This window comes from Chelonoidis abingdonii, chromosome 1 (genome assembly GCF_003597395.2).
Source record: "Chelonoidis abingdonii isolate Lonesome George chromosome 1, CheloAbing_2.0, whole genome shotgun sequence".
Classification (NCBI taxonomy): Eukaryota; Metazoa; Chordata; order Testudines; family Testudinidae; genus Chelonoidis; species Chelonoidis abingdonii.
In genome coordinates, this window is record NC_133769.1 from 260,566,099 (window position 1) to 260,587,636 (window position 21,538).

A 21,538-nucleotide genomic window follows, 5' to 3' on the forward strand; every position below is an offset into this window, starting at 1 on the left:
GCTAGTCCACAGGGTCCTAATCAAGCTGCGCAGGGACAGAGCCCGTCTGATTCTGGTTGCCCCAGCGTGGTCCAGACAGCCCTGGTATATCACTGTCGGCGAGGCATGTGTCTGAGCTCCGGGCACTCACATCGGAACCACCATATATAGTGTTCCACAAGGATAAGGTACAGTTGCGACCCCACTCGGCCTTCCTCCCTAAGGTGATGTCTGCCTTCCATGTCAACCAGGACATATTCCTCCCTGTCTTCTACCCGAGGCCGCACGCCTCTCGACGGGAGCAACAGCTGCACTCCCTAGACATTCGCAGGGCCCTGGTCTTCTACATCGAGCAAATGAAGCCCTTCAGGAAAACATCACAGCTGTGGCAGACCAGATGAAGGGCCTTCCAGTCTCCTCCCAGCGCATCTCATCCTGGATCACATCATGCATCCGTGCATGCTATGACTTGGCTGGTGTCCCATCTACGCACCTTACTGCCCGCTCCACGCGAGCTCAGGCTTCGTCCTCTGCTTTCCTGATGCATGTGCCCATTCAGGAGATATGTAGGGCAGCGACTTGGTCATCGGTGCATACCTTCGCCGCACACTATGCGATAGTGGAGCAGTCCAGGGGTAATACTGCATTTGGTTCAGCAATCCTTCACTTCGCGACCTCTCACTCCGCCCCCACTGCCTAGGTAAGGCTTGGGAGTCACCTAATTGGAATCGATATGAGCAAACACTCGAAGAAGAAAAGACAGTTTCTCTCCTTTGTAACTGTTTTTCGAGATGTGTTGTTCATATCCATTCCAAACCCACCCTCCTTCCCCACTGTTGGAGTAGCCGGCAAGAAGGAACTGAGGGGGCACTGGGTCGGCAGGGGCATATATCCAGCGCCATAAGGGCGCCACTCCAGGGGGCGCCTCAGCCGACCCACCGAGTGTTGCTAGGGTAAAAATCTTCTGACGATCGTGCACACGGCGCGCGCACACCTAACTGGAATGGATATGAGCACACCTAACTGGAATGGATATGAGCAACACATTTCCAAGAACAACAAGTTACGAAGGTGAGTAACCATCTTTCCACCTTTTGAAGATAATGGTGAACTGGCAGGAGGCCAGTCAGGGTTGATGAACCATTAGAATTGATCAGGCATCTCTGGTGACATGTCACCTCCAACCCATTTGCCATAATAGAATTGTACCTATTGATAGTCCCAACCTCCTCCAGTTATTTTACCTGTACCAGTCAGTTTTGGGCATCCTAGGAATACAGGCATTGTAATGTCTAGTCTAGTCATTCTTTATTCAAGAGTAGCTATAACCTGGTGCTTCAGAGTAAAGTGTGAGAACCCTGTGATGAACAGGCAGTTGCTTGTGTCCTAATATGTGATGGTTTAACACTTACAAATTCTTATCGTAGCTAGGGTTACTGCAGATACCATTGTTATGGCAAGATCTGGCACCATCACCTGTAATTAAAGTTGTCTGCCACTTTGCCTTATCAGAACCTGTTTTCAGTTGCTTTTCACTTTCCCAAACTGTTTTGGTATAAACACTGTATGCCAGGTGTGTACTTCAGGCTGAATTTTTTGGAAATTTTCAGCCAAACCAGTTTCCAAGAACGAAGCTACTTTTTTTGAGAGAAACTAGTGTCCCTATGATATGGAATAGGGTTTTGAAAGTTAACATGGGATAACTTTTTGTCTTAGGGTTGTGCCTTTTGCTTATTCCTGTGGGGAAAATCCTCCAAAATTTGGCCAAATTACAAGCTTTGAAAAATCCGTTTTCACATGTGCAGTAGAATTTAGCAGCTAAAATCTCTGAATACTGTGTATACTGACCATACTCCATCGCCCCACAGCTTCTAATGCTGACACTATCCCCACAGCACGACTGAGCATGTTCCAGGCTAAGGCCACAGGGATGAATCCAGACATTCCCTGTAACTGTAGCTGAGCTCCTAGGTGCACTGGAACAAGGTGGATCATGGCATCAAAAATGAGAGCTAGGAACCTGTCTCTCTCCTGTGCTTTCACAAGGCTGGAGAAATAGTCTGCCTGACTCAGATGCAGAGAGGTTGAGAGCCACACCAGGTGGAAGAGGGAAAAGAGGAGATTGATGAGGACCGTGGTGAAACTGGGGCCTGAATGAGGAGAAAGAAACTGAGGGTGGGAGTTGTGGGGGCATGGGGATTGGCAACTAGGAAGGAAGACTGGGACTGATTGGACAAAGAGGCTGAAGCTGGGACCACTGGCAGGGTAATGGGTATTTACAGAGGTGGGGGGAAGAGAGACAGCTCAAACAAGGAGCCAGCCTGTGGGGGGTGAACTGATTGAACAAAGAGACTTGGTCAAGGAGACAGGATGAGGGGAGGGACTGAAATTGGATGACAAACTGGAGTGGCGGGGGTAAGAAGGGGAGAACTGTGACAGGTTGCTTGGTCAAGGAGAAGGGGACTCGACTGAGAAGCCAGGGACTGGGGAAGAGACAGTATTGGGATAGGTTGTGGGGACCAGGGCAGAAGGGGTCAAGCTTGCGAAGGAACTGACAGAACGGTCTTTGATTGCTAGAGAACGCTTCCTCCAGAACCTGGAATGGAATCCAAGGTTCCTGAGTCTCACCATTTCTCTGTTGTCAGCAAATATCTGTGAAACCTTCAGCAAAAGTGTGTGTCTCATCCCTGTTTGCTTGTCCACACAGAGGATGATGACCTACTGTTGCTATCAGTTACTTCGTTATGTCAAGTGGCAGAGGTCTGTATGGTGGATCCAAAGTTTCCAACCCTACTAATGAGCCGTGTGGGTGTCAGTGTTATGCCACAGGATGAAATGACTATGTTCAGTTTGCAACCTTAATATTCTTTAAAGGTTTTTTTGTTTTGTTTTGTTTTTTTTTAATGTGTATGTAACTTTATAAAGGCAAAGTCAAGCACCGCAAAGTAGGTCTGCCCTGTGCACTGAATCAGGCAAGGATCATGTAGGGAAAAAAATAGTGTGTGAGATCATGTAATTAAAGAATGTCATAATGCATGCACATAAAGGAGGCAAGTTAAAGTTGCACACTCAACCCTAACCTGGCATTTCCTAACTTCCAAGTGCTTGACTTTGCAACTTGAATAATATTCTTTTAATGTAGTTATTTATGTGTAATATTTATAAATCCTAGAAATGTAGGACTGGAAGGGACCTTGTTAGGTCTTCTAGTCCCATGCCCTGCAGTGAGGCAGGACTAAGTATTATCTATCAGTCCTGGCAGGTGTTTGTCTGACCTGTTCTTAAAAATATCTGGTGATGGACATTTCACAATGTCCCTAGGTATTTAGTTCAGGTGTTTAAACTCCCTAACTGTAAGGATAGTTTTCCTAATGTCTAAACTAAACCTCCCTTGCTGCAATTTAAGCTCATTACTAATTGTCCTATCCTCAGTGGTTAAGGAGAACAATTTATCACCTTCCTCTTTATAACAGCCTTTTATGTACATGAAGACTGTTATGTCCCTTCTCAGTTTTCTCTTCACCAGACGAAACAAACCTGTTTCTCTCTCTCCCCCCTCAATCTTTCCTTATAGATCATGTTTTCTAGACCTTTAATAATTTTTGTTGCTCCCTCTGCTCCAATTTATCTACATCTTTCCTGAAATGTGGTGGCCAGAGCTGGACATTGTACTCCAGATGAAGCCAGTGCTTTATTTGTAATGAAAGAGGTGCCAGGGTTCACACAATGTTTTTACATTCATAACTGATGCAGCAAGCCCAGAGGTGTCAGGGCTATGAACTACCAAACTTGGGGGTGCTGGGGCTCTGCCCTGGCTAGCTCTGGCACAAATTAAGCACTGGATTAGGTCTTATCAGTGCTGAGTAGAGTGGAAGGATTACATCTTTATCTTCCTTACAATACTCCTGCTAAAACAGGGATTCTCAAACTGGGGGTCGGGACCCCTCAGGGGGTCACAAGGTTATTACATGGGGGCGGGGTTCGCAAGCTGTCAGCCTCCACCCCAAACCCTGCTTTGCATTCAGCATTTATAGTGGTGTTAAATATATAAAAAAGTGTTTTTAATTTATAAGGGGGGTTGCACTCAGAGGCTTGCTGTGTGAAAGGGGTCACCAGTACAATAGTTTGAGAATCACTGCGCTAAAACTTCCCAGAGTGATTGCTTTTTTGCAACAGTGTTACACTGTTGACTCATTTAGTTTGTGATCCACTATGACATCCAGATCTCTTTCTGCAGCACTCCTTCCTAGGCAGTCATTTCCCAATTTATTTATGCAACTGATTATTCCTTCCTAAGTGTAGTACTTTGCATTTGTCCTTGTTAAATTTTATACTATGTAATTCAGATCATTTCTCCTGTTTGTCGTCATAATTTTGAATCCTAGTCCTGTCCTCCAAAGGATTTTCAGCCTCTTCCAGCTTCGTATTGTCCACAAACTTTATAAGTGTACTCTCTTTGGCATCATTCAAATAATTTATGAAAATGTTGAATAGAACCAGATCCAGGACAGCTCCCTGTGGGACTCCACTTGATATGCCCTTCCAGCTCAGTTATGAATCCTTGATAACTAGACTCAGAGTATGGTTTTCCAGCCAGTTGTGCACCCACCTTATAGTAGATTAATCTAGGCTGTATTTCTCTAGTTTGTGTATGAGAAGGTCACGTGAGACATATCAAAACCCTTACTGTAGTAGAAATATATCACTTCTACTGTTTCCCCCAGCTACAAGGCTTGTTACCTTGTGAGAGAAGGATATTAGGTTGATTTGACATGATTTGTTCTTTACAAATCGATACAGACTGTTACTTCTCACCTTACTATTTTCTAGGTGCTTACAGATTGATTATTTGTGCCATTGTCTTTCTGGGTACCAAAATTAAGCTAACTGGTCTATAATTCCCTAGGGTTGTCCTTATTCCCTTTTTTATAGATAAGTACTATATTTGCCCTTTTCCCAGTCCTCTCAGTTCTCTCCTGCCTCTGAATTCTCAGAGATAATCTCTAATAGCTCATCAGTAAATTCTTAAGTGTTCTAGGATGCTCATCAGGGCCCTGCTGATTTAGGCATCTAACTTGTCCAAGTAATTCTTCTTCAAGTGCTTGCCCATATCCATCCAGTGGCCGTGCTTGAAAAGTTTTTTTTTTTTTTTTTTTCCCCTCAGCAGTATCTGTCGGCTCTGGTGCCCCTTGGAGTTGCTCTCCCATAGTGCTTGTATAAAGGACCCCGCCGTCCACTCAGTTCCTTCTTACCGCCCAAGGTGGTCACTGGAACTACAACTTGTTCTTGCTGCTGCAAATACTCCTCAGTGGACTTTTCTCTCTTTATTGTATATAGTTGATTTAAATTTAGTAGTTAACTAAACTAACAACTGAAACTTAAGAACCCCGCTAAGTGGGGTTAATTCCCCCTTCCCTCCCTCCCTAGCACAGTGACATGCCTTAGTCTCAGTGTTTCAAGCTTATGCCTGTAAATGACCCCCATTCCAGTCATCTTAAGTGTCTCTGGGAGAAGCTCACATGCAGGAGCGGTGCAAGATTTGTAGGGATTTTAAGCCCCACACAAAGTAGTATAGAAATGCTAGACTCTGCTCTGTCTTCACGGAGGCAGCACTCTGACTTCCGTCAGAGCTGGGCCACTTGGACTTGGCACTGAATACATTGGCCTTAGTAAGGAGCACTCTGGCTACACCTAGTGCCATTCTCTAGCTCCGGCACCAAGACGAGACGTTCCGATCGCAAGTAAGGAACCTCGGCACTGTCAGTGAACCGCGGTGCCAAAGAAGGATGTGCAGGCGAGAGAGCCGAGGCACCTTTCACCATCGCTGGTGTGTAGGAAGAAGCAAAGGAAGACTGATGAAGGCCGGTCACCAACACTGAGGTCAGTGGGACAGAGGGACACTGCCAGGGTACAACCTGTATCAGGCCACCCTGTGACATTGATAACCCATGCCACGCTGTTGATTCTGGTCCCGGAATGGGAGCTGTTGAGTCTGGCACTGATAGACTTGCCACCATGAGAGAGGCACTGGAGCCCTAAGACTCTGCTGGTACTGTCAATGCTGGAGGTGTTTGAAATGATGAGGGACTTATTCATGCTACTGGTACCAATGTCCTCTGCCATACAGGAGCTGTCAGTAGTGGAACTGACTGGAAAGACTTCTGCAGGCTATAGGCCTCAAATATTTTCGAAGGGGAAACCAGTCATGATAACCCAACCCCAGTCTCCTCCCTCCTGGCACTGCTCACCGGCACCAGTCGGCTCCGCTCCACCCTGGTGTTGGGAGGGATCTTCGGAGACTAACTCAGAGGCAGTGTCTTACGTCTCACGGAGAAGCCATCATCGGCATTCCAGCAGACGCTGTCCTGCTATAGATCAGAGACAAAGGGTACCACCTCTGACGTGGCCACCAGGACAGTGGCAGTTCCCCATGCAATGGCCTTTCTGGAATCCCTGGGCATTTCCAGCACAGGCAGGTTCCCATTCCAAGAGGTCATATTCGGTGGCTTCGGAGTCCAGACTGCTTCCACCACCAGAACACGATCCAGGCTCTGGTACCATGTACCAAGAGAGAGTATCGCAGGACCTGGCCAGTGCTGAGGGCAAAGAGCAGGGCCCTGTGCTGGTTCAGGCATCTTCCTCCTCTTCCTTAGATGAAGCAGTCCCAGGAACTGATATTTTGCCTCTTGAAGAGGATTACAAGGCGCATCCGAAGTACGTAAGGAGAGTAGCTCAGAACCTGGGTATCCAGGTGGAGAAAACTAGAAGGTCCTCCCGCTCCCTTGTGAACATCTTGATGGCAATGCTGAGACCTGCTTCCCATAGGATCTTACCTACCAATTATCTGAGTTTATTAAAGTCTGCCTTCTTGAAGTCCATTATCTTCTGCTGTTTTCCTTCCTATCATTCCTTAGAATCATGAAATCTGTCATTTCATAATCACTTTCACCAAGCAGCCTTCCACCTTCAAATTCTCAACTAGTTCGTTCCTGTTTCTCAGAATAAAATCCAGAATAGTTTCTCCCATAGTAGTTTTCTCCACCTTCTATGATAAAAAGTTGTCTCCAGTGCATTCCAAGAACTTGTTGTATAATCTGTGCTCTCTTTGGACTCTTGTTAAGTGCTTGCGCTCTGTCTTGTGGCTGAGAGTTCCACAGGTTATTAAATTAACTATTCCCACTTTTCAGATTCCAATTCCTTATTTTACAAAAACAAACAATGTGCCATGATTAATTCATTAACTCCATCCATTGGACAATGCAGGATTATTCCCTGCAATTCACTTTCTAGTGTTCTTTGTCCACTTCAACTTTAAATGTAACAACCTTTTTCCCATTGGAGAATCTCGTTCTAACATATTTCACTCTTAAATTTTTCAAATTTTGTCAGTGTTCTTTCTTACTTTTGTTCAGTTTCTTCTAGTTTCAGTCCCTTGTATCACCCTAAATATTTCTTCTCCATTTATTCTTAAAATATCTGTAGCCTATTATAGCTCTACTACACACACACACACACACACACACACACACACACACACACACACACACACACACACACACACACACACACACACACACACACACACACTCTTTGTCATTTACCTAGTTATTCATATTTATTCCTTAATCTTTCTTTATAAATGTAATCTAGTCTCTTGGTAACTTTTGTGGTTTCTCACTGAATTTCATCAATGTCAATGGTAATAAGATGTGAAGGCTATAAATACGATATTCCAGGTTCATTTGTACCAGAGTCATGTAGTGATGTGATTCCCTTGCAGTTTTGAAGTGTGTGTGTGTGTGTGTGTGTGTGTGTGTGTGTGTGTATAATATATATATAAAAAAAAATTCCCTCTCACCCCCTATGGTGGTATGATTGTCTTCCTCACCTCGGGTCATCTACCAGAGGCCTGGGAGTTTTGAGGGTTCTGCGCAGTAATCTTAAGCTGTTCTAGCACTGCACTCTTAATGGACAGAGAGCTCCTGATGTTGTTCACTGGATTGTTGGAGCCCATCACCCAGCTTAGGAGTCCAGCAGCCCCGAGGGCTTCCTACCACTGGGACCACTTTGGCTTCACGTTTCACATCCTTTCTAGTTCTCTTTTCAGGCCTGGTACTGTTCAGCTTCTCATATTCCTTCTTCCTGATGTTGCTGTCACTTGGCACTGCTATATCTATCACCACTGTCTCTTGTCCCTTGTCTATTACAGATGTCTGGTTGATTGGCTAGTATCTGCCTGTTGTCTGGATCTGGAAGTCCACAGAATCTTAGCCTGCTATTCTCCAACAACCTTTTTGCGGAATCTCCATCTTGGTCTTGGGAGGGTCTAGCCATCAACGCTGTGCAGATGTTTCTGTCGACACAATGCAGCACTTTGGTTGTGCCGTAGTGTATGCTGTTATCTCCTGCATTTACATCCTGCACCTAATTGTGTTGGACTTGTCTCTGAGGCCTCTCTGCAGGGTTCTGCACTTGGGTCTCTCTAGTGTGGTAGACCTGCTTCAATGGATCTGGTGCTCATGCTGTTCCTGTGGCTGCTATGATCCAGTGCCTCAGTGCTGTCTTTAGTCAGCCCTTTCCAGCACTGGTAGGATTTCCCAATGTCAGCCACTGCAGCTATCTGTCGAATGGTAATTCCCATGAGGTCTTGTCTTGCCATGGCACTTCTTCTGCTTGGTCTTTCCTGCCCATGTCTGCTGCTTGCCTCAGGCATTCTTCAGAGCTCATCTTTGGGGGATCTTACTGATGTACTCCTGGATGTATTCCGGGTTTCATCCAGGATAGTGGCCTTGACGCTCACCAAGCCCCGCCCGCTCTTCTTTCCCGGCTGGTATACAGTTCCTCTGGTGTTGGACTTGGGGTGGAAAACCTCCGTGCATTGTGAGGAGCTTCCGGGTTTTCACATCGGCAAGCCTCCATCGTCTTTTGGCAGCTCAACTATACCGGGCAGGGTATCTGATGACCGGAAGGGCGTATCCGTTGATGCGTGGATCTTGTTCTTCCACTGAGGCTGGTCTTCAGGACCTGTTTATCCTTTGGTGTATACGGATGTTGCTGTTTCCTTGCTTCCTCATCGTGGTTTCCATGTGACTGGGGATGCCAAGGTAGCTTGTAGCTGGTCTGTATGTCTGCTATGTGGCCCGCTGGTAGTTCCACCCATCAGTCTTTGACTACCGGTTTCCTCTCTTCGACTACCATCCGGCAACTTCTCCCAGTCCGAATGACCTCTCCGATACTCCTCACTGTAGATCCGGTCAGGTGGAGTTAGCGAGTCCGATGTCTGTTCATTCTTAGCATACCAGCTTGATGTCATCCATGTAGAGGAGGTGGCCTGCTGGTAGTTCCACTCCTGAATGTACCCGTATCCAGTCCCTTGTGATTATCTGGTTGAGGGGGTTTAAGCCTAATGCAGAAGCAGCGGGGACAGTGCATCAACCTTGGTATATGCGCACTTGATGGCCACTTGTGCCAAGTTGCTTGAGTTGACTTCTAGTGTTGTTTCCATAGTCCCCATGACGTTCTTGAGGAAGGTCATTAGTGTCCTGTTGACTTTGTATAGCGCCAGACACTTCACGCGATCCACGTGTGCGGCATTGAGTCCCATAGGCTTTCCTATAGTCAATCCAGGCTTGTGGCCAGATTGGTCCTGTCTAGACCTTGAGTTCTAGGCGACTGCTCCTAGTCTATGAGCAACTGGTGTTTTGAGCCTCTTGGTGTTGTTCCCATGCCATCTTGAGCTGTGCTCAATGTAAAACTGGGGGCCCAATTTGGGGTGGGGTTCCCCGGGAGTTACAAGCTTTGCCTTTTGGCCCAAAGTCTAATGATGCTGGTAAAGACTTTCCATGTTGTGGGAGGCAGGTATTGGCCGGTAGTTGGCTGGTTCTGTCCCCGTTGCAGGGGTCTTTCATGATCAGCACTGTCCTTTCTTGTGTTAGCCAGTTTGGGTGGGGAGCCTGCTGCTAGCAGTGGTTCATCTGTGCTGCTAGGGCGTTCATGCACTGCTGTTAATTTCTTTAGACAGTACGGTGTGGATCATGTCTGGTCCAGGTGCTGTCCAGCTCTTCATGTTTTGACCCGCTGCTGGATTCTTCTACTTGAGGTGAACTGGTTTTCTGTTTGGGAGATTGCTGTGCTCTGTTCTCAGGTCTGCAGCACTTTGCACTGGTGTTATGAACGTTCTTCTCTTCTCTCCCATATGTTCGTCCAGTACTGTTCAGTTTATCTGCTGCTGGTGGCTTATGCTGTTATTGTGGTGTTGCAATGCAGTTGGGGAGTACACCTTGGATGGTTCCGGCTGTGAGAACAGGGCATTTACTTTTTTGGCCTCTTGCTTCTCTAGTGTATCTCCTTAGCCTGGTAGCAGTGCTGTGAGCCTTTGTTTAGCAGTCTCTAGGGCTTCAGATGGAGTCAGGCCCTTGTATTTTTTCAGTAGCAAGTCTTATCTTAATATCTGTACACCCCCTTCTGTAGTTCCACCAGCTGATACTTTCTCTCCGAGTCCCTTGATCTTATCCTCCAAGCCTCATTTTCCCAGGGTGGGGTACATACTTGTTGTTCTTGCTTTGATCGTGTAGCCAGCAATCTCCAGGATTACAGAGGCTGTAGCGTAATACAGTTCATTGGTTTGAGTTATGGTGGTAGTAGGGATTGTGATGAGGCTTCTACTTGTGGCATCTTCTACAACATAACTATCATGATGGTATTCTCACTTGAGCTTGGTTAATCGGTCTCGAGGATTGACTGTAGCTTAGTTTTTCATGATCTTATGCTCATATCAGCTGCTGTGCTCTGCTAATGGAGGGGGTGGACAGTGAAGTTTCAGCTTTCAGGTGGTGGCCTGGTGCACATCCATTGTTCTTCCAGATGTTCTTCCTTGAGTCTGGGATGTAATGTGGAGTTGGTCTTATGTCTCAAGGGCGCTGTGAAAGAAGAGAGCGTTCTCTTTACTATGGTTGAGCGTTGTTGGGTAATTCGTAGCTGGTTCATCTGATTGGTGTGGAATGTATGGGTTGTTTTGTCCATTCACAGTATCCTCATACGTCTTCATATATCTCTCATGTAGGTATACTGTTGTGTAGTAGCATTCCATCAATTTTCACAAGGTTCTCTTGTCTCGTCTCCATGAATAGTTTGTATAATATATATATAATATATTATATATATATATTATATATATATATTATATATTAATTATTATATAATATATATATAATATATATATAAAAAAAATTCCCCTCTCACCCCGTATGGGTGGTATGTGTCTTCCTCAACCTCGGGTCCTCTACCAGAGGCTGGGAGTTTTGAGGTGTTCTGCCGCAGTATCTTAGCTGTTCTGCTAGCACTGCACTCTTCTGGACAGAGAGCTGCTGCTGTTGTTCCTGGGATTGTTGGAGCCACTCACCCAGCTTAGGAGTCACAGCCCAGGGTCCTACCACCATGGGACCATTTGGCTTTCACTTTCCACATCCCTCTAATTCTTCTTTCAGGCATGGTACTTCTCCAGCTTCTCATATTCTTCTTCCTGATGTTGCTGTCATTGGCACTGCTGTATCTATCACCACCACTGGTCTTCTGGTCCTTGTCTATTACCATGATGTCTGGTTGATTGGCCAGTACCTGGCCTGTCCGTCTGGATCTGGAAGTCCACAGAATCTTAGCCATGCTATTCTCCACAACCTTCTGTGGAATCTCCATATGGTCTTGGGAGGTCTAGCCCATACGCTGTGCAGATGTTCCTAAACACAATTGCAGCCACTTGGTTGTGCCGTTCAGTGTATGCTGTTCCTGCCTGCATCTTACATCCTGCCACTATGTGTTGGACTGTCTCTGAGGCCTCTCTGCACAGTCTGCACCTTGGGTCCTCTCTTGTGTGGTAGACCCCTGCTTCAATGGATCTGGTGCTCAGTGCCTGTTCCTGTGCTGCTATGATCAGTGCCTCAGGTGCTGCTAACTCTTGTAACTTTTTTTATTGAGTCTTGTGATATTTCATGTTTTTCCTTAAAGCCCCAGCTCCTGGATTCATGTGATTAGATGAGAATCTCAGCTTTCATTTTTAAAAAAAAAGTAATTTTCTAGCCTGCGTGGTTGTAGAGAGAAACTGGAATGTGAACTCTAAAGGTTCAATCACCAGAAGGCATATAAACTACCATAAATTTATTATTTTTCTAAAAATCTCACAACTTCTTAGTCAATCTTATGACTTTTTAGCCTGATGCTTGCTTTTTGCATGCTCATGATCAGTAATACTAAATTTACTTTCCACTCACACTTAAGTCTCTTGCAACAGTGGTGCTTCCTTGGGCCTGGTCTACACTCGGGAGTAAGGGAGAGCTAAGTCGCTGTAAGTTACGCAATTTCAGCTGTGAAAATAGTGTAGCTGAAGTTTACGTACTTAGAGCTACTTACTGCGGTGTCTTCACTGCGATAGGTCGACTGCTGACTCCCCCATCGACTCCACCTATGCTTCTCGCTCCGGTGGAGTACTGGAGTCGATGGGAGAGCGCTTGGCGGTCGATTTTATCCCGTCTTCACTAGATCCAATAAATCGACCCTCACTGGATCCATTGCTCCGGAGGTAAGTGTAGACATGCCCTAGGTTTCTCCTTCCTGGTATGTATGTATTTCAACTATTTCCCCCAAGTATATCATTTCTTGGTTGCTTACCTCTTCCCCCACATTTAAATCTCACTGTTACATTTCTGCCACCGTTTATAACTTCTGTCCCTTTGTACAATTTCATTGGTCTGACTAGTGTTTTTAGCTCTAAATAGAATGTCAAGATTACAATTTAACTCTTTAAAACGTTGTTTACATTATTAACCCACAACTCTCTCTCAACTTTTAAAGAGTTGTTTTATTTAAAGCCATCACATTTTGCCTTGTCCCTTTTTGCATACACATCCTATTCGTATTTTCTGTTGGGTGGTTGCAGAACAGTGTGTGATCCTGAAAGCTGCAATATGACAGCAGCTGGAGAAAGTAGACATTTGCTGTAAAAGTTATAAAATAGTATGAGATCTTAATTTGAAGGGCAATATTGGCAATCTTTGCCTAATGTTGTTTGACACTGATGTACCGGCTACTCCAGACCTGCTTCATAGGTAGGTCAGTTCAGAAATAGAGAATTAGAATCTGTGGAAGTGGTAGTACCTCTACATTTGTATTTATTTTTTTCATCTTCAATGTTTTTCTTAAATACATATATTAATAATCCTTGTATTTTCTGTGTTTTGTTTTTGTAGCTGCTGACTTGTTCACAGATTTGGAAAATGCATTTCAGGGAAAAATCGATGCAGCTTACTTTGAGACCAGCAAATACTTGCTGGATGTTTTCAATAAAAAATACAATTTACTGGAGCACATGCAGGCTATGAGGCGCTACTTACTTCTCGGTCAAGGAGATTTTATAAGACACTTAATGGACTTGCTTAAGTAAGATGACATTTCTATTATTTGCAAATATACAACAGATCATTTTCTAGAAAGAAAACATTTTAATGCAGCTAATATTTTATTATTATAAGGGTTACCTAGACATCCTTAGATTCAACAAAATATTAGACTGGATTTTTTCACCTTTTAGTATTAGTTGAAATTTGTTTTTTCCTGTAAGTAGCAAGTATGAAAGAAGAAATTTCAAAATCTTTAAAAGCTAAACTACTGTTACCCTCTCCCTCCTGATGTGCCCTGGGCTGCCTGCATTCCAGTGGCTGTGCTCTGTGACTTCTATATTCTGTTTCTATTTGTAATACTCTTAAAAAACCACTCATGAGCACTGCTATAAACACAACATTTCTACATCCTTTTTAGCGTATTTCTTTGATTTTTTTTTTTTCCCCTCAAAATGTTTAGCGTGCGTAGTTAATATTTATGATTACAGCTTCAACTGACAGCTCACAACTTTAACATTTAGCTCCCTCAACTGCAGGCATAAGTGCCCAGCTGAGTTCGTAAGAAGCATACTTGCATAGCGTCTTGTTTTAGTTCGTGGTCATGTTGCTGAAATTTCATGTGTAGGAAGGAAAAAGATCCATTAAGCAGCTCTCCTTTTTCTGCAAAACAGATTGTGTATTACAAAGCTTCCATTAACTTGATAAACATCAAAAACAACTTTGGCCAACATTTTTTATTGATGAAATGTGTGCACTGCACTTTTTAAGAAAGCAAATAATGTGCAGCAAAAAAACCTAGGGATGGTGTATAGAATCAATACTGTATTTGACACACACATAGTGAGGAACTTTCTAGTGGGGGAAAAAACCACCTCTTGATGTAGATCTTTAAAAAGTTCCTATTAAATTGAGGATTATGGGCTTGAGATACTTTTATCAGCATACCCACTAACTAAAATTAGTGGCTTGCTGGTTGTAGCTTTCATATTAATACAGTACAAATAAACGATAGTTCATTCTAATTGTAAATGTGGCTTAAATTATAGAACAGTTTTATGTTGGATACTAATATAATCTTTAAAATAATTACTTGCATCAAATGGTAATAAATCTAGCACTAGCACTGATGTTTGTGTTATATAAACAAATAGACAAATTACTTAAAATCTCTCAATGTTATTAATGTTTCATTTCTCAGTCGTTCAGGTAGTGAATGTAGGCAGTTGTCCTTAACTCTGAAAGTACAATTTGGAGAGAAATTTTTAAATGTTGTTGTACAAACTCACTGCATTTGCTACCATAATGCAAAGTAAATACTATACAATGTCATAAACTGTATATAATGACTTTATTTTGTAACCTCTAGGCCAGAGCTTGCCCGACCAGCTACCACTTTGTATCAGCATAATCTGACAGGAATCCTTGAAACAGCTGTCAGGGCAACTAATGCACAGTTTGATAATCCTGAGATCCTCAAACGGTTGGATGTTAGACTTCTGGAGGTATTCTGTGTCATTCAGTTTCTGACATGAAAGTTATTTTCTGGGTATAAATATCTAAAATTAGCTCTTGGATCAGCATCAGGTGAACTTCTAATCTCTATTCATGCTGAGTCACATTCTTCTGTCCACTAAGGTTACTTGTATTGCTCACACAGCACAAACTGGCCTTACCCTGGCTGGAGATTCGCAGCAGAGAATTGCTTCTACTCATCTAATGTTAGAGTGAATCTTTGGTGTAAAGCTGGTGGATGACACACAGCCTCCTTCTACACCAACTATTTCCTCCTCTCCCCACCCCACACGTGTAAGATTACCTCTGCTAAGTTTGATCCTCTGCTGATATAAGGTCCCTAACACTAGCAATATGAGAGAGAGAGAGAGAGAAGGGAGCGGTCTGCTGTTGTTTAAACAGGGGCTGGTAGCCCAGAATCAGGGGGCTGAAATTAGCTCCTTCAGTCACCACTCTGAGAACAGAGGCAAGGTCTTTGTGTCACTGGTGGTATGGAATCATGAAGAAAATGAACAGTGAATATTTTCTGGGGCAGCCTTGTATCAGAGATGCTTCTGTAAATTATAGGAGTTTATTGGGAGTATGTGGTGCTTAGCCTCAAGATATCTAATCTACATGTTAGTAAACCAACGAAACAGAGTTGTAGTATTTCTTTGTGAAAACTATCAATATAATATATATTGTTAGAAGCCATTTTTGGCAAATGTAACTACTTTTTCATAGTTCTTGGGGGAACAGTAAACAAGATTTCAGCCATGTGCAGACTTTGGTACTTGACTAAATATAGCATTTTTTTTTTCATATAGGTATCTCCTGGTGATACTGGATGGGATGTCTTCAGTCTAGACTATCATGTGGATGGGCCAATTGCAACGGTAAGGCTTTTTCTTGTAGTTTGTGTGGATTTCTCAGATATCCATTTAGATTGCTAAATGCTTTGTTATTAAAATAGCCTTTTTACTCTAGAAATAGATGATTAAAGAGATTATTTGGCATGTCAGATGCACCCATTGTATTAACAGTTCAACCAAAATCTCAATTTCTCTAAATTATTAATGACTGCTAAAATGCTACAGTTAAAACATTCATTACTTAAAATAAATAATTCATTTGTTCCAGCAAGATTTTAGCAAGTACTTAATAAATGGATTGTTCATTTTCTGCCATTATTTCTAGACTGTAGCAACTAATTTGGGATAATTTGCAAGAAAGTGTAAAATATGTTTAGGGGAATCTGTTTGTACTAGTTAAATTTGATATGTAGTATTCATTAAAACTGAGAAAATAGTTGCACTATTGTTCAAAATGCTTTTACCGTATGTAAAGAATTTCAGTGCGCTTTCTTTTTTTTTTTTTTTTTTTTTTTTTTTTTTTTTTAAAGAGGTCTCAGTGACCAGCAGAAGGTATTTTACATGGTTGTATAGTTAGAGAAAGGAGAAAAATACCTCTCTGGGCCTCTAATTTGTTCATCCATTCTCACATTACTCATCCATATAAACTTTTTTCTTCAAACCACCTCCCTTAATTTAATTTTCACCATTTGACATTACCATTTGGAGAAACATGGTGCAATTCTCAGTTGTGATGAAATGACTTTCAGCAATAATACAGACGCTTTCTGTGTATCCATTTTTTTCACTTTTACAGTTCCTGGTAAACAAAAATTTACATAACTTTTTACCATTCAAAGATGTAGACAGCTGAGCAAGTAATTAAACACATAGAATGTACTTAACATAATTGATTTAAAGGGGACGTAAAAAAGGAATGTTATGTTCATTGTAAATTTAAATGCTGCTACTTAGAAATAATGGGATCAAATATTAAGTTCATCAGTTGCCAGTGAAACATATCACTGCTTGTTTGTTAAACGTTAAAATTGACTAAAATACTTTTTGAAAAAATTAAGTTCTTATCCCTACCAGCCCCTGCTACTTCATCCAGAGTAAAATCTCTAGATTCCAGTGAGTTCCTTTTAACATACACAGAAATGTGGTCTCTTTTCCTGGAACTTTTGATTGTCTACACTGCTATCTATCCCCCATGCATCAGCCAGGATGCAGGCTCCTCCACAAATGCACCATAGTACCCATGTCTGCAACTCTTATGCTATTCTAGAATAGCTCATTCAGTAGAGGAGGAAAATTGGGTGTGAGGGGTTTGAGGTGTACAGCTGTCCACTAGAAACTAGGTTTGGTGAAGGGCTGTGTGCTTCATGCTCTCAAGCAAAGTGATATTTTTAGGAACCAGTGTAGAAAAATTAGCATCTTTTTATGAAGGATTAAAGTCTCACTGGATCCTGAGTTTGTTTTTTCTGAGCACTTTGAACAAAATGTCACTTCATTTTTAAATTACAGGGAAGCCAGCCAGCAAACCTTTGTTTGGGAGACCTTTTGAAGGTCACATTTGAAGAGGAATATTAAAACTGCACATGAATAGCAAAAGAAATACTGAGCACTTCTAGGAGAGTGCTGGGCATTCTTAACTCCTAGTTATCTTATTGGGAATTGAAAGGTGTTCAGAACCTGCCAAGAACAAGAAGTGCTTTCTCGTCTGACAGATCCCAAGGGTTTGTAATGGGAATAGTGATGGAACCATAATGAAAATGGAGGTTTATGATCCTGCTATAAATTGAAAATGGCAAGAGCATCCTTAGAAATATAGAAAATTTTTTAAGTGATGTAACTTACTGTCATACAGTAATCTGTAAATCTAATGTATAGAAACCCATATAACATTTAATGCATTTATATATCTTATTCCTAATCAAGTCAAGAGTATAATAATATAGCAATGTTGATCTTTGTTCATGTATGTCTTAAAGTGTGTTTATAGAAGCCTCTTCACTGTTGCAAATGTAAAAATCAAAATACATATGGTATAAGCATGTCCAGTGTAGGTATACGCTGGATAAGTGAAAATGCTACATTTCTGCAGTCCGAAGTGTTAGTGGTAGTACAGGGGTCGGCAGCCTTTCAGAAGTGGTGTGCTGAGTCTTCATTTATTCACTCTAATTTAAGGTTTCGTGTGCCAGTAATACATTTTAATGTTTTCAGAAGTCCTCTTTCTATAAGTCTATAATATATAACTAAACTATTGGATGTAAAGTAAATAAGGTTTTTAAAATGTTTAAGAAGCTTCATTTAAAATTAAATTAAAATGCAGAGCCCCCCGGACTGGTGGCCAGGACCCAGGCAGTGTGAGTGCCAGTGAAAATCAGCTCGCGTGCTGCCTTTGGCACACATGCCATAGGTTGCCTACCCCTGTGTTAGTACTTGGAAAGCTTGCAGTTGCTGTTTCAGTTAACAAGAGGAAAATGCTTTAGACAAGCACTGTGTGTTGCTCAGGAATGCATTAGAAAATATCTCTGCTAGTGCTTCAGATCTCTGTATACATAAGACTTTTATTCTTAATGGACTACAGTTCAACTATATTTAACGTGTGTGTGTGTGTGTGTGTGTGTGTGTGTGAGAGAGAGAGAGAGAGAGTTTCTCCTCTTGCATCTGCAGATAAAACAGTTGAGATTAAGCAAAAAGGATGACTTAGCAGTGTCCATAGACCAGCCTAGACAGTTGGTACAGATCGTAATACTAGGAGATGGAGATGGGAGGGAGCAAAGTTTTTATGACATGTCTGTCCCTATAAAGAGGGTATCTGGCCAATCCTGCTTAATTGTTTTCCTGTTTCCAGCAGGTGGACAGAACCAAGCAAGAGGGCTGGACTTGGGCTATTGGGCCCAGATTTTCCAAATAGCATATGCACAATTACCAGGATTGCATTCAGTTGTGGTAAATAGACATATAACATTTGAGCATGTGCATTTCTGAAATCTGGGTCTTTTTGTCTATTTTTTTCTTGTGGTGATTCTTCCTGTGACAGTTCTCAAAGTACCCAGGATTTTGCATCACCTTGTTACCACCGCCCTGTCAGGGCTCCAGTGTGAGGGAAACCTGCTTGTGCCTTCCTTGTGCTTTACTGACGACATCAGCCTGTTACCCACCTAAGCAGTCTCCTCTGGGCTATGCCTTCCTTTGGCTTGCAGGTTAACAGGTGTACCCCAGTTGCTGCGTTCCTTTGAAGCATTCTCCTGTAGTATCTAGCCCCTTCTCCATTGAACACTCTCAGAAATACTGGGCCTGCTGCCCCCAAGGGAACAACATACACACCAGCCTGTTTGATTCAACTCAGGATTAGCTTCCTGTATAATACCACAACACTAAGATATAGTGTTGTTTTCACTATAAATAAGTTTGCCATCAAAGATTCAAGAAATAGTGAGTAGGGTTAGTGGAAACAAAAGGGTTACATACAAAACAAAAGTATAACAAGCTTTCTAGAGGCTAAACATAACCTCCTTAGCTTAGCCTGTTATCTCACCCCAAATGTCCTTTGTAGTGACCAAGGCTGGTTGTGATCCAACTTTTCATGACTGTAATCACACTGCCCAATTACTTTCCTTAGGTGCAGGATAAAGGGGTGTGTTCCTTGCCTTCTGTTTATATTCCCCCAAAGTTTATTGTTTGTACTGAGTCAGGATAAGCCTCTGTGGCTTATTTTATTCTCTGGTGTGTTGCCCCTCTGTTGACTTCATATGTAAATGACTCTCCATTGTGGTAGCTTACAATGCTTAATTTACATGCCAACAGAGAGATTCACTTTTCTGTCAGAAAATCCATTTGTCAACTGTACATTAATACATACATTAAAACATTTTCAGTAAACATACGTAACCCCTTACATAGCATCTGTACATACATTTCACAACGCTATTAACAACCATTGCGATACTGGCTTTCATGTAAGATCCCATGTGCCATTCTTTGGTGACCCAGAATGTACATGACAGAATCAGGATATTCTTGTAACCACCTTGCCAGTTGGCATTGAGGGGTTCATGGGCTACACATCCCACTCCCACATGCTGTTTTGTTTGGGTTTTTTTGGCAGGGTTAGGAAGAGTAGGTGCTTCATAATGAACTCCATAATGAAGGAGGCCTCAGCCCTCCTTCCTGGAGAATGGTCACAGTTCAGTCTCTTTCCCCCCAGCTCTCCTTCCTGGAGTTGGGTTATCATCCAAACAGTCCCTTTACTCTGTGGAGGAGCCTGCCTCTCTCTCTCTCTCTAGCACTCACCTGCAGCTGTTTCCTCAAGCCAGGCACCCATGCTTCTGTCCTGCCTAGCCTTCCCATCTATCCTAGATGGTTTGTTACAGGCTCCCACTTGAGCTTCTCTCTCTCTCCCACATTCTTTTCCCTAATTAGAGGTTTGATTGGTCACCTGATCCATTTGTCACAGAATCTTCCTTCCTCTCACCTGGAAAATGAATTAAGCTTGTCATAGGTGGTCTTAGATGCTTCTCCCCTTAAGGGGCCAGCCATCTTGTGACGTGGTCCTTAGGAATATCTGAGAGAGTCTCACATTTAAACTTTTTTTTTCTGGCAGCTATCTGCTTGATGATGGGTATATGGGGAAACTTTTATGCTCTTTCATGCAGGGATATGTTCCTGGTTTATCATTGGGATAGGCTTAATCATTGCTTTTTCCTGTTGTCTTTCCCAAGATGGGTTCCCTTTTCCCACTTGACTCAGCCAGTTTCTCTTCCTGTCCTGTCCACCCCAGTGAAGTAAGAGAAAAATATCTTCATACACTGAAAGAGCGCTGTGTGTGTCCGAAAAGAGGTCCGGAAGTTACTTATTCAGATCAGCTCTTGCTCTCTCTTTGAGGGTGTTAAGAAAGTCTAACAGGTTAAAAAGAATCAGTGTCTTATTTGTATTGATAACCATAGGGAAGCTTACACAGTCCAGTGTAAAGAAACTCTGTCATTGTTCAAGGCTTATTCCTTTGTTGGGGTTGTCTGAGACTGAAAGGGATGTTTCAGTCTTAGTGCTCTAGAGCCACCTGGGCAGCCTTAGATACATCATTGCTGACTTGACATTGTAGTCTGTAAACTGCACCACAGCCTATGACTGTTGTGACACAGAGCGATCCTGGAGACTTGCCTTATCACATGGTTTTGAGAAGTCCTCCTCTGCCAGTCCAGACTTTGACTTTATTTTAGTAAAGTGGAACCTTTTACTCTTTTTTTTTTTTTTTTTTCCTGATTCAGCTTTTATAATGGTGTTTTGCTTATTGCTGGGGCAGTTGATGACTGAGCCAAATCAGCTCCCTGCATAGAGGGAATAACCTCCCTAGAGCTTTGGATTTATTTCGTGTTGTAATCTTCTGGTAAAACCTGTATACATTGCTTGGGATAGCATAGAAAGATTTAAAGAAACAAAACAAACAGCAAATCTGGTAATTTTATTTTATGCTGCTATATTGATTTTATTTGCAGGTATTTACACGAGAGTGCATGAGCCACTATCTAAGGGTGTTTAACTTCCTATGGCGAGCAAAGCGGATGGAATATATTCTCACAGACATATGGAAAGGACATATGTGCAATGCAAAGCTCCTGAAATGTATGCCAGGTAGGGGAAAAACAAAATGGGTAATGTATTAATTGGTGTTTAGATGCAATTTAGTTAAAATTGTACACCAGGGAAAAATCCAGCTAGTGGAGATAAAAAAGAATTTATAAATAAGACATTTCTGAGTAGGTGGCAACAAAATGTTTTTATTATTTAACTTGATCACATAAGAAATTTGGTAGTTGG

At 42.5% G+C, this 21,538-nt stretch overlaps 1 protein-coding gene across 3 annotated transcripts in view; it reads left to right on the top strand.

Moving 5' to 3' along the window:
* TUBGCP3 (tubulin gamma complex component 3) overlaps nt 1–21,538 on the top strand; it is a 116,582-nt gene that overhangs the window by 65,079 nt on the left and 29,965 nt on the right. For all 3 annotated transcript variants that reach the window (XM_075061484.1, XM_032791843.2, XM_075061485.1), the window contains 4 exons: nt 13,221–13,410; nt 14,737–14,872; nt 15,689–15,757; nt 21,217–21,352. In XM_075061484.1, coding sequence (XP_074917585.1) covers nt 13,221–13,410; nt 14,737–14,872; nt 15,689–15,757; nt 21,217–21,352 — 531 coding nt within the window. The remainder of the gene's footprint in view (nt 1–13,220; nt 13,411–14,736; nt 14,873–15,688; nt 15,758–21,216; nt 21,353–21,538) is intronic.